At 56.4% G+C, this 12,304-nt stretch overlaps 1 protein-coding gene across 6 annotated transcripts in view; it reads right to left on the reverse strand.

Annotated features, from left to right (window-relative positions):
• Positions 1–12,304, reverse strand: part of FGFR2 (fibroblast growth factor receptor 2) — a 110,385-nt gene that overhangs the window by 33,830 nt on the left and 64,251 nt on the right. For 3 of the 6 annotated variants that reach the window (XM_056120479.1, XM_056120478.1, XM_056120477.1), the window contains 2 exons: positions 2,041–2,231; positions 382–529 (listed from right to left, as the gene is read on the reverse strand). In XM_056120479.1, the coding sequence (XP_055976454.1) occupies positions 382–529; positions 2,041–2,231 (339 nt within the window). The remainder of the gene's footprint in view (positions 1–381; positions 530–2,040; positions 2,232–12,304) is intronic. The other 3 variants (XM_056120481.1, XM_056120480.1, XM_056120476.1) reach the window with 1 other exon arrangement.

A 12,304-nucleotide genomic window follows, 5' to 3' on the forward strand; every position in this document is an offset into this window, starting at 1 on the left:
TCAACACAAGTGTAGGTGTGTGTTTAAACGCTCAAAATGATGCCTTAATGATGGGGGCTGAGCAGCCCAAACCAGCCGGACCAGAAGGGGCAACTCAACAACCGGGTGGTGGGGGAGGGGAGCGGGCCATCTTGAGAGGAAATAATTGCGAGCACTTTGAACATTGTGGGCATTTTTCCATGGCTGCTGGGCGGAGACCAGCTACATCCCCAAAGAAAAGACGACCATGAATATACCCAGGCCACAGAGTTATCCTATAAGCTGCCTGCAGTTTCCCAAAGCACCAAGTCCTTTTCAGCTTCTATATCCAGCCTTCTTTGAAGGGGGAAGGGAAAAAAAAAAAAACAAACAAACAAAAAACAAAACCAAAAGCATTGTTACCTTGCTCTTTGGGCAGGACCGTGAGCCAGGCAGACTGGTTGGCCTGCCCTATATAATTGGAGACCTTACATATATACTCCCCAGCGTCGGCCTCCGTGACATTGAACAGAGCCAGCACTTCTGCATTGGAACTATTTATCCCCGAGTGCTGGAACAAACACAGGAGAACGATGTAACGGCCAGCCAGGAAGGATTGGCGCTCTATAGGGCCCCACCACCAGTACACCACGGAAACACAAATGAAACGACAGCCTCCGCTAGGTTGAGGTGTCCGAAGGGGGCCGTGGGGTTTAGGGAGCACAGAATCAGTCCATCGGTGAATTCCAGGGGGTGACCTAGTAGAGACGGGGAACAAACGGAGGAGTAATACCTAGCAGCAGAGCGGGGACCAGTCCCACCCAGACTTGGGGTCCTGTGCATTCTCAGTGGCAAAGAACCAGAGCATGCTGGCTTAGTTCCGGGCCAAGCTACCCGGGTTGTTAGAAGTGGTCCTTCGAGGGAGCGTCCCTAGGTCCCTGGACATGCCGGGGAGTTTAGGAAGAACTGGGAGCCTTAGTCATGGCTGGCTGTCAGCAACACGGAAGACCTCAAAAGCAAAGGCCGACGCGTTGCATGGGGGGCCTGCAGGAAAGTCCCACTGACTCAGAACGGTCTCCCTCACACGTGGGCGGGAAAGACACGTCCAGGGGAATATCAAATGCCCAGAGGCGATAGAAATGAAAAGCAGGAGAACCGGGCTTCAGGAGGAAGCCTGGCACTGTGGGGGATTAGTTGGGAAAGTGGCCACTAGGGCAGTGGGGAGGGAAAGTGGCCTAGTGGTCTCCCTTCCCTGACTAATCCCCCATAGTGGCCTGCCCATAGAGGGTGGCTGGGGGTGAGTGGGAATATTGGTGCCGGGCAGAGGACACGGGGGAAGGGACTGATGTTGGAACACAGTATGCCTGAATCTCAATCTCCCATCTCTTTGTAACTCTGTAATTCACGGTGATTGGATTTAAAAAAAAAAAATGAATGAATCCATTTAAAAAGAAAAAATTTTGAAAACAATTTTAAAGGTTTCCTTGTTCAACGTTTTCTGAGCGTGGCAATATTTGTGGAAGTTGGTCGTCTCGGCGGTGTGGGAACCCCATCTCGAAGGTGAAAGGGTTTCTTGGGAGAGCAGATGCCCCCCGGGAGCACTCCGAGGGAGCACCCGCCTCGCCAGCGTGAGGTCTCCGGCACCACCATAAAAACTAAGAGAAAACTCTTAAGTGGTTTGCAAGAACTGGCTAGTGCCCGAGTGAGCAACCTAGACGAGGAAAGAGCAGCGTGAGAACAATCGTCAGCGCCCGGACCCGGAGCTGGGGGCTCTGCGTCCAGCCCACCCCAGCAGCCTGCAAGGAAGAGGGCGTCGACGGTCACCCCCACATTCAGACACGCCTTCTGGTTCCGTCGAGGGTCTCAGCGCGGAGAAATGGCTGAACGAAGCAAGTCAATGGCGTCAATCCTTCCCAACCGCCCATCTCCCCACTGAAATTGGGCGAGCCAGCCCGCAGACCCCGTCGTAAGAGAGTCGTCTTCTCGGAGTCCACCAGGACCTCCCGGGCCATGTGGCCAACGTCCCCTGCTGTAGGAGCTGCCCGCAGCCTCTGGGGGCCCGAAGACCCAGAAGTGTCTCACCTTGAGGACTTTGAGGTAGGGAAGGCCGTCGGGCCCATACTTGCTGCCGTTCTTCTCCACGTGCTTGATCCACTGGATGTGGGGCTGCGCGTCACTGTACACTTTGCAGACAAACTCCACATCGCCGCCGACCACCGTGGAGGCGTTAGCCGGCAGCCCGGCCTGGAGGATGGGCCGGTGGGGTGAGCGCTCTGAGGGAGAAGGGGGGGAGGGGAGAGGGAAGGATGGAGAAGTGAGCGGTGGTGTTGGCCGAGAAGTCCACAGGCAACACAGCACCCCTGTTGAGTGGACAGGAAGGACAGGGAAGCTGGCCACTGGAGCGAGCCCCTGGTCAGACCACTGAGGGATACCCAAGAGAATTTACCAGCTCTCGATGGACGGGGCTGTCTGTGCCCCACTGAGCCAGCAGAGGCTCGATTTCATTTGGACAATTCAGCTGCCAAGTGGCAGGGGGACACGTCCCTTCCCCGAAAGCTGTTCCTTTCAGATATTCATCCCAGACTTCCGGACACGCACCCAACAACCTGACTTGGGTTGTCAGCTCAACACCCCAAGTCAAGGTTTAAGGTCACCCAGGGCCGAAGCGACAGTCCGGCAGGTAAGGCATTTGCCTTGCAAGTGGCCGACACGGGTCCAATCCTCAGCACCCCTTACGGTCCTTCGAGCCTACTGGGGGTGACTCCTGAGCACAGAGCCAGGATTAAACCCTGAGCACCACCAGCTGTGGCCCCCAAACCAAACAACAACAACAACAAAAGTTTCAGGCCACCGGGATCCCCAAAGTGGCTTATACCCCCTGCCGTGTCTCACTTCGGGTGCAGGAGAGAAGCTTTCATCCTTATTTAAAAAAAAATTAAAACCTGGGACAGAGAAATGGCTCAGGGGATATGACTTGCCCTGCATACGGCCAGCTCTCGGTCTCCCTGATACTGCCGGGAGTGACCCCTGAGCACAGAGGCAGGAGTAGCCCCTGAGCACTGCTGTATGTGGTCCAACCTCCCTTCTCCACAATTCCACCTCCCCCCCCTCCTGAATTTTTAACAAAAAATAAATAGAAAGAAAAACTGAAAACCCAAAACAATGAGAAGACCAGAGGAGCACCTGGACTCATCTCTTCCCCGTTTCCTCTTCCTGTTTCCTGGGATCCTTGATACAGCCCACGGGTCACAGGCACCAAATGTGGGAGTTCAAAGGGCAGCGTCGACTCAGACATGACGCCCCAAGAGACAAGACTCGGGGTCCCCAGGGCTGGAGCCCCAACTTGGGGTTCTTAGCAACTTCCTCTCCCCAGGGTCCGGGGCCGGCTAAGCACACCCCTTCTGTCTTCTGTGGGGCTCCGAACCCTCTCCTGCAGGGGAGCCCTGCGGAAGCCCTGCAAAAGACCTCAGTGTGCGTGAGTCTAGCACCCAAAGGTCCCCGAGGAGTGACAAACACAGCAGCTTGCTCGGGGCGGGGGGACGGTCCCCAAGGCAGGACACGTGGACCAGAACCTGCCTCCACGGCTGCCCTCGGTCAAGAGCCAGCATCTCGGATGATCCATCCACAAACAGAACCCCACGTGGTCCAGCCACGCCCTGTCCCCTGCCCGGCACCAGGAGCCCCTGTCCCTCACCTCTAGTTAGAAGGTGACCAGTGAGTGAGGGGACCCCACAGGCCCAAGGCACAGAGGACGCTCGCCCGGGGTACCTGGGCCTCCTGAGCACTGGACAGGGAGCACACATCAGAGAGGACAGCTAAGCCCGCTAGAGTGTCCAGTGGTCACTGCATAGGACTGACTGCACCAGACCGGATGTGTGCAAACGAACCTCCTAGCTGAGGCTGGCCAGGCTCTTCACAAACTTAAGGCCAAAAACGAAGAAAACATGGGTGCCCTTAGCCGGCCACGCCAGGCTCTCCCAGCCCAAAAACCGGAAGAGGGCTGGGGGTGCAGATCAGGGGGAGAGCCCTGGCGAGGCCCTGGGTTCGATCCCTGACATCCCCAAAGCAGAAGCATGAATAAGTGAATAGGGACAGAGGCGAAGGGACTTGCCTAGCGCGTGGCTACAGCCACGGCCCTGGTTCGAATCCCAACACCCAAGCACCACCAGGGGCAGCCCCTGAGTATTGCTGGCCGCACCCCCCAAAGGAAAAAACTCAGCAGAAATGCTCGCTCTGACGGACGTGCCATCCTGAGGAGCTGGCACAAGAGGTTTGCTGACATGGTGCTGCCAATCCCTTCACACACACACTCACAGCACACACAGACACCAGCACACACACACACACTTCACGCACACAGCATACACAGACACTCACGCACACACACACTCAGCACACACACAGCACACACACACACTCATAGCACACATACCGTGCACTCACACAGCACACACACACTCACAGCACACACATAGCGCACACACATTCTTACACTCACATTCACACACTCATAGACACACCCACACACTCACACACAGACACACACATTTCACACATTGAGACACTCATATTCCAGATACTCACACACACACACTCACACTCACAGCACACACATACACTCATGCACACACTCACACTCACAGAACACACACTCACGCACACACACACTCATAGCACACATACTGTGCACTCACACAGCACACATACACTCACAGCACACACAGCACACACACTCACAGAACACACACAACACACACACATTCTTACACTCACATTCACACACTCATAGACACACCCACACACTCACACTCAGACACACACGTTTCACACATTGAGACACTCATATTCCAGATACTCACACACACACACACACACACACACACACACACACACACTCAGACACGTTCCCAGGTGCACCCCCCCTCCCCCACATCCTTCCCGGGGCTTCCCGTGGGCTGGATGCTCCCGGCCCTGCTCAGAGGCGTCCCCAGGCCGGGCAGCCTTTGAGGAGTTGCCTCCTTCCTGCCTCGAGCAAGCCGTGGGGATCAGTTCATTCCTTGGCTCCGGCTCCCAGTGTTGCCAGCACATGCGTGTGTGTTTGCGTGTTTCCCGATAAATATTTACAGTTGGCCCTAAATATTTATTCTTCGAAACAAAGGTTCTCTAAAATCTTAAATGTCATAAGCCAGATCAACTGCATCTCCGACCAAGTCCTCTTTCTGAAACATACTTGTTTCTAATAAATCGTTTCACAAGCAAACACTGTGCGTGTGATACGCAGTAACGAAGCCTGCGGACAATGAGCGCTTTCATGAGCCCCACGTCTCGCCCGCGCCAGTCTCCAGCAGGGAATTCAGCCGCCGCCGAGTAACGCTGGGTCCCGCTGCACAGCTGAAGGCTTGTTTCACTTGTGGTCGAACGGGCTGCCGAGTGCCAGTTATTAACTGATTCCATTGCTACCCCCATTATTGTCACACACACACACACACACACACACACACACACACGTGCGCGCGCGCGCATGCAAAACCTTTACAATGGTTCGATGTTATGGCATCTGCAAATAACAGTGTGCCAAATTTTCTCACCTTGATTCAGAATAACTTCTTCACCACCCCCTTCTCCCTGTGGGCGCGCGCACACACACACACACACACACGCACACACACACACACACACACACGACCACGAGCAGGCGTGCTCCGTAATCGAAACCTTACCCTGTCTTCCAAAACTTATTACAGCTGCCTTCGGTAGAAAATGAGACTGTGGAGGACGTCATTGGAAATGTTTTGAGAGAGTCAGTAGCCCCCTGTTTCGTGTCTACGTGGTGGTCTCCGATTTCCTCTGCGACCTCGGTCTCTGCCCTGAAGCCAGCGGGGAGGACGAGCCTGGAGAGGCCTTGGATGGGCCCAGGGGTGCCAGCCTCTGCCCTCCGCACGCTGGCGGCTACTTCTCCTCCTCCGTCTCTCCCTCCCCTCTACACCACCAGCCCTCAGAAGGAAGGGGCCACTGGGTTCCGTGAAACTGGAGAGGCCCGCGGTGTAGACGGCAGCTGGCGGCATCTGTATGCTGGGCTGTGACCTCCGATGGGCCAGGGAGGGTGCTGGGGGCCGAGACCTCTGAGAGCCAACGTGTGCGCCACACTGGCACCTCACCAGCCCTGTGGAACCCGAATCCTTTGGGTTTTTCCAGCTTGGGAGAGGGGAGGATGTCAGAAGTTAATGTAAGTAAAGGATCTGTGGATGGATTCCCACTGCTCCATCCTTTCTCCCAAGAGGCAACATCACGCGCAGCTGGTCCCCAGAAAGGGCTGGTCACTCGGGCGAGGGTCTCCTGCAGCAGCTGAGCCCACCAAGACCAGAGAAAACTATTCTCCTGGGGGGCGGGGAACGACAAACAGACAGAAAGCAGAAACCCACCTCTCGCCTCCCTGCAGGTTCTGGGCACGGCGGGCCTGCACACCTGAGCTGGGAGTGGGGGGGTGGGGTGAAGGAGAACCTGCTGGAACCCCGAGGTGCAGAGTTAGCAGCAGGTGGGGTCGGGCGGGGCTTCTGGCGGGACACTCGGGGGCAGCGCTGGAATGAGGGGCCACGAAGTAGAAGCAGGGGTCAGGGCCGAAGAAACGCACACGCCTCTCGGCTCTCCTTAATTGAGGGGTTGAAAAGAAAAAAAAAAAACCACCCCGCAAAGGGGAGATGACAGTCCCCTCCCCCATGACCAAGAGTCTAACTCACTGCTGAGACTGGCTCAAATCCTGTGCCCTGGAGAGCAGGAAGGGGTGTGTGTGTGTGTGTGTGTGTGTGTGTGTGTGTGTGTGTGTGTGTGTATGAGAGAGAAAGAGAAAGAGAAAGAGAGAAGGGTGGAGGAAGGGAGAGAGAGAGGGGAGAGGGAGGAGGGAAAAGAGAGAGGAGGAGGAGAGAGGGAGGAGGGGGAGAAGAGAGAGAGGAGGGGAGGAGAGAGAAGGAGAGAGGGAGAGAGAGAAAGAGAAAGAGAGAAGGGTGGAGGAAGGGAGAGAGAGAGGGGGGAGAGCGGGAGGGGGAAAAGAGAGAGGAGGAGGAGAAAGAAGGAGAGAGGGAGAGAGAGAGAAAGAGAAAGAGAGAAGGGTGGAGGAAGGGAGAGAGAGGGGAGAGGGAGGAGGGAAAAGAGAGAGGAGGAGGAGAGAGGGAGGAGGGGGAGAAGAGAGAGAGGAGGGGAGGAGAGAAGGAGAGAGAGAGAGAAAGAGAAAGAGAGAGGGATGGAGGAAGGGAGAGAGAGAGGGAGGGGGAAAAAGAGAGAGAGGAGGAGAGAGGGAGGAGAGGGGGTTAGAGATAGGAGGGGAGGAGAGAGAAGGAGGGGGGAGAGAGAGAGAGAAAGAGAAAGAGAGAGAGATGGAGGAAGGGAGAGAGAGGGAGAGAGGGAGGGGAAAAAGAGAGAGGAGGAAAGAGGGAGGAGAGGGGGTTAGAGGAGGGGAGGAGAGAGAAGGAGGGGGGAGAGAGAGAGAGAGAAAGAGAAAGAGAGAGAGAGTGGATGGATACCTGCGTGACAACGAATAAATCTCTGTTAATTGACCAGTGAAACTTTATAACACGCCGGTCCTCCCTGGACATAATACTACGTTTTCTCCTCAAAGATCTACAACTTTGCTCTGACACAGCAAAGGTCACGAAAAAAGAAAAAATCCCCAAGCCAAGGGCCCCCGGTCTCAGGCCAGTGAGCACAGCACCCCGGCCGCCTGGAGAGGCGGCGCCTTAAATTACACCTATAAATCCATCCCCGCCTCCCGGACCGACCGCCAGCCAGCCCGAGAACCACCTCCACTGAGAGAACCACCGCAAGAGTCTCTCTGGCTCTCTCCAACCCTGGCAAGGAGAGGGCGGCCCGGGCTCCTGGAGTCTCCTTTCTCATTCAAGAAGCGTGGAGATCCCCGCCTGCTCTCTCTTTAAATTAAAATCAAAATGTAATTACCTCCCTGGAAAATGCAGTTTCTTAGCAACTCTGGGGGTTGGTTGGATGGGGGCAGCCAACTCACAACGACCCGAGAGAACTACATTTTCTAAAGCCCGGCCTGGTCTTCCTTTTCTTTCCTTTTCTTTATTTTTTTTTTCTAAAGAGTAGCCCTCAGTTGCTTTACTTGCATTAAAAAAAAAAAAAACGCACTAAACCGGTTAGCATGAGGCAGGGTCATTAGGGAAGGATGATCAAACGCTGAGCAGTCTGTGGCGCCCAATAACTGCTAAAGACCTCACGCTAATCGCAATTAGCAGGATGATTTCATTGCTGTCAAGCTCGGCCTAACGAGCTCACCCAGACAGGCGAGGTCTCGCCGGCCCCCCCAGCCTCGGGTCCAGGCGGGGTTGGGGGGGGCGACAGCAGCCGTGGGTGGACTGTCCACTTGTTCGCTTTGAAAGGGAGATTTCCTGGGGGTGCTGAGCCATCGTCCTTCTGAAAAGACCCGACGTGGGAACCTCTCCAGAGCCGGGCACAGAAATCGGCAGGACGAAAACAGGCTCAGGAGCAAAGGGGCGGGCGGGGCGTGGGGGACTCTGGGACGGGGTCACGGCCCCCCATGGGCACACTGGCCTGGCCTCCTGGAGAGCGGGTTCCTCACCCGGCTCCAAGGTGAGAAACGCGACCAGCTGGGCACGGCCACAGACACGGGGCCCACTCGATGCGGAATTCATTTGTTGTAGACTCAGAAACGTTTTTGTGTTGCCGATTATTTTTTCAGTTGCCTTCTTTGACCCAGTTTAGGAAGGTACATTTTAGAACAGGGAGGGAGCGAGGGAGGAAGGGAGAAGAGAGGGAGGGAGGAAGAGAAGAAGGGAGGGAGGGAGGGAGGGAGGGAAGAAAGGGAGGGAAGAAGGAATGGAGGAAGAAAGGGAGGGAGGGAGGGAGGGAGGGAGGGGGAGGGAGGGATGGAGGGAGGGAGGGAGAAGAGAGGGAGGGAGGAAGAGAAGAAGGGAGGGAGGGAGGGAGAGAGGGAGGGAGGGAAGAAAGGGAGGGAAGAAGGAATGGAGGAAGGAATGGAGGAAGAAAGGGAGGGAGGGAGAGAGGGACAGAGGGAGGGAGGGAGGGAGGGAGGGAGGGAGGAAAGAAAGGAGGAAAGAAAGGAGGAAGGAAGGAAGGAAGGAAGGAAGGGAGGGAGGGAGGGAAGAAGGGAGGAAGGGAGGAAGGGAAGGAGGGAAAGAGGGAGGAAAAGAAAAAAGGAGGAAGGGAGAGAGAGGGAGGGAGGGAGAGAGGAATGGAGGAAGAAAGGAAGAGGGGGGGAGAGAGGGAAGGAGGGAGGAAGGGAGGGAAGAAGGAAGAAAGGAAGAGAGGGAGGGAGAGAGAGAGGAATGGAGGAAGAAAGGAAGAGGGGGGAGAGAGGGAAGGAGGGAGGAAGGGAGGGAAGAAGGAAGAAAGGAAGAGAGGGAGGGAGGGAGAGAGGAAGGGAAGGAGGAAGGAAAGGAAAAAAGGAGGGAGGGAGGGAGGGAGCGAGGGAGCCCATTTTTGTGAAAGCTGCAGCCTTGCTGCTGTCCCCTCCGGCCAGCTCGCTGGGGCCTGGCTCTGTGCGGACCCCTGGGCTCCTGCCCTGCCTGCTGGGGCCGTTGGGGCCTTTCTCCCTGCGGCACCCAAGTCCCCGGTGACTTAGCCCCGGCTGCACCACGTGAACCGCTAGAAGCCAAGAGCGCCGACTCCTTTGTGCTTGCTCGGAGGTGTGGAGGCGCGGGCAGGCGGGGGCAGGTGGAGACAAGCGCCCTCCCTGCTAGCGTCGGCGCGTCCTCTTGGCCAAACGGCACCCGGCTCTGGGCGCTGAGCCTTTCAACCTCCCGGCAGAACCCAAGATGCCGCCGGTCCCCACTCCGGCCCCCCCGAGACGAGCCTCCCCTCTTCATCAGCTAGGCCAGAGAGCAAGCAGTGGGGCTGAGCCCGTCCGATCCCCTGAGCACTGCTGGGAATGAGCCCTGAGCACTGCGCAGGAGTCAGGGCGTGGCCCCAAACCAAATAACAACCAACCACAACAACAAATGAAAGGAGTGGCAGACGGGTGGAAAGCTGTGGGACTGGCAAGTCACGGGTGCGGGGACTTGGGGGCAGGATGGGCGCCCCATTAGGGCTCGGAGACGGAGCCCGGGGTTCCCACATGCAGCACATGCGTTCAGCTGCTGAACCAGCTCCCACCCACCATGACTTACTCTCACAGGCCCGGCCCCTCCAGAGAGGCTCGAAAGGGGGGCAGGGCTGGAGATGAGGGGCCTGGAGCTCATGCCTGACCCGGGCCCTGAGCACGATCCCTGGCACAGCAGAGCTCCCCGGTGGGCCGAAGTCCCCCTGAGCCAGAACAGTGAAGAGTCAGGTGCACACAGTCCAGAGAAGTAACACCAGGCATCGCACCAAGCCCACCTGAGCACTGTGAGGAAGCCCCCCGACCCAAAGTTCAAAAGGTTCTACCAATATCACATCTGTCTTGCCACTTTTGTTTTCTATTGTCAGTTTGGGGTGGTGGCTGACTCCCGGGGCAGTGCTCGGGGTCCACAGAAGGTGCAGGGCAGGGGCCCAGCCTGGTGGGTCACCAGCAGGGCAAGTACTCTACCTGCTGAGCCACTGCTCCAACCCCCCAGAATATGTGCAGGAAGGCTGGGTCCCCACCTCCAGCACCCATAAGCCCCTTTCAGCAGTCACGGGAAGGGGGTCAGAGAGACGACACAAAGGGAAAGGCGTCTGCCTTGCACACGCAGGGGCTCAAACCCTCTCCCCACAGCCCCACCAGGGGTAATTCCTGAGTGCAGAGCCCAGAGTGAGTCCCGGGCATCACCAGGTCTGGGTACAAACACGGACGGGGCAAAAAAGGGTCACGGGAAACCTGCCTTTCAGATCAGTGAAGCATCTCGGTCACGTGCGGTTCCTAAGGGAACTTTCCCGGCTGCGGCCTGGACATTGGAGGCGGGGTGGGGGCACCCCGCACCACGCCTCGCCCCCCGCACTGACGTCAGGCGGCCGCCCGAGGTGTTGGGGTAAACACAGCTGAACAGTGTCCTGCTGGGGAGAGCCGGACACCCGCCACTCGCAGAGGGGAGCGACATCTCTTAGGAATGCAAGGCTCCCCGTGGGGGTGCGGGCTGGAAAAGTTACAGAACTGGGGGTGGCAGGGGTCGGGGGCATGGAAAGAAATCTGCTTCTCAGGAGATGGAGCCCAGAATTCAAATTTCTCCTTTCAATAATTCGTCAAGAAGTAAAATGCAAAGCCATTAGAGAGGGGAGGACGCCCCAAGGACAGCAGCCCTTCAGAATGAAGATCTGTGGGTGGGAATTATTTGGCCAGTGAAAAGGAACTGGGAGTCCAACTCAAGGAACGGCCTTAGAAAAGGGATGCTGAGTCCAACTCAAGGAACTGCCTTAGAAAAGGGATGCTGAGTCCAACTCAAGGAACTGCCTTAGAAAAGGGATGTTGAGTCCAACCCAAGGAACTGCCTTAGAAAAGGGATGCTGAGTCCAACTCAAGGAACTGCCTTAGAAAAGGGATGCTGAGCCCAATTCAAGGAACTGCTTTAGAAAAGGGATGCTGAGTCCAACTCAAGGAACTGCTTTAGAAAAGGGATGCTGAGTCCAACTCAAGGAACTGCCTTAGAAAAGGGATGTTGAGTCCAACCCAAGGAACTGCCTTAGAAAAGGGAAGTTGAGCCCAACTCAAGGAACTGCCTTAGAAAAGGGAAGTTGAGCCCAACTCAAGGAACTGCCTTAGCAAAGGGATGTTCTGGTGCCCACCAACAGGAGTGCACCAGCTGGTCCTCAGAGCCTTCCTGGGAACTAAACAGGATAAAACAGGCACAGTCTCATGCATGGAGGCAGGGGATCAGGCCAGCCCTCGTGGGGAAGAAACAGCGGCCTGCAGGGCACCATGGGACCTCAGGAAGGACACGGCCAGCTCCTGCCAACGTCCACCATCTGAAAGGCCTTTCCTTCGAGAAAGTCCTGCAAAAGCAATCAGCCTCCGCGCTCGGATCCCTTATTTTGCTCCTGGGGTGGTTGAAGCAGAAGCCAAAGCTCTCGGCCCATCTGAGCAAACAAGAAACACTCCCTCTGGTGTGCACCGCAGGACAGGGGGAAACCTCATTTGTTTTCTTAGAGGACAAATCGCACGTTGCAAATAGACGTGATTCTCCATACTCTTTATTTATTTATTCATCTTGGTTTTGGGGCCACCTTCAGCTGTGCTCAGAGCTTACTCCCAACTCTGCGGCTCAGGATCACTCCTGGCAGGGCTTGAGGGACCATGTGGGAGCCAAGGATTGAACCCGGGTCAGCCGCATGCAAGGCCAGCACCCTACCCACTTTGACCATCACTCCCGACCCAGGAGAAGTTCCCAAAGAAATCACTCAGCTC

The sequence above is a fragment of the Sorex fumeus genome, unplaced genomic scaffold (genome assembly GCF_029834395.1).
Source record: "Sorex fumeus unplaced genomic scaffold, SorFum_2.1 ptg000043l, whole genome shotgun sequence".
Classification (NCBI taxonomy): domain Eukaryota; kingdom Metazoa; phylum Chordata; class Mammalia; order Eulipotyphla; family Soricidae; genus Sorex; species Sorex fumeus.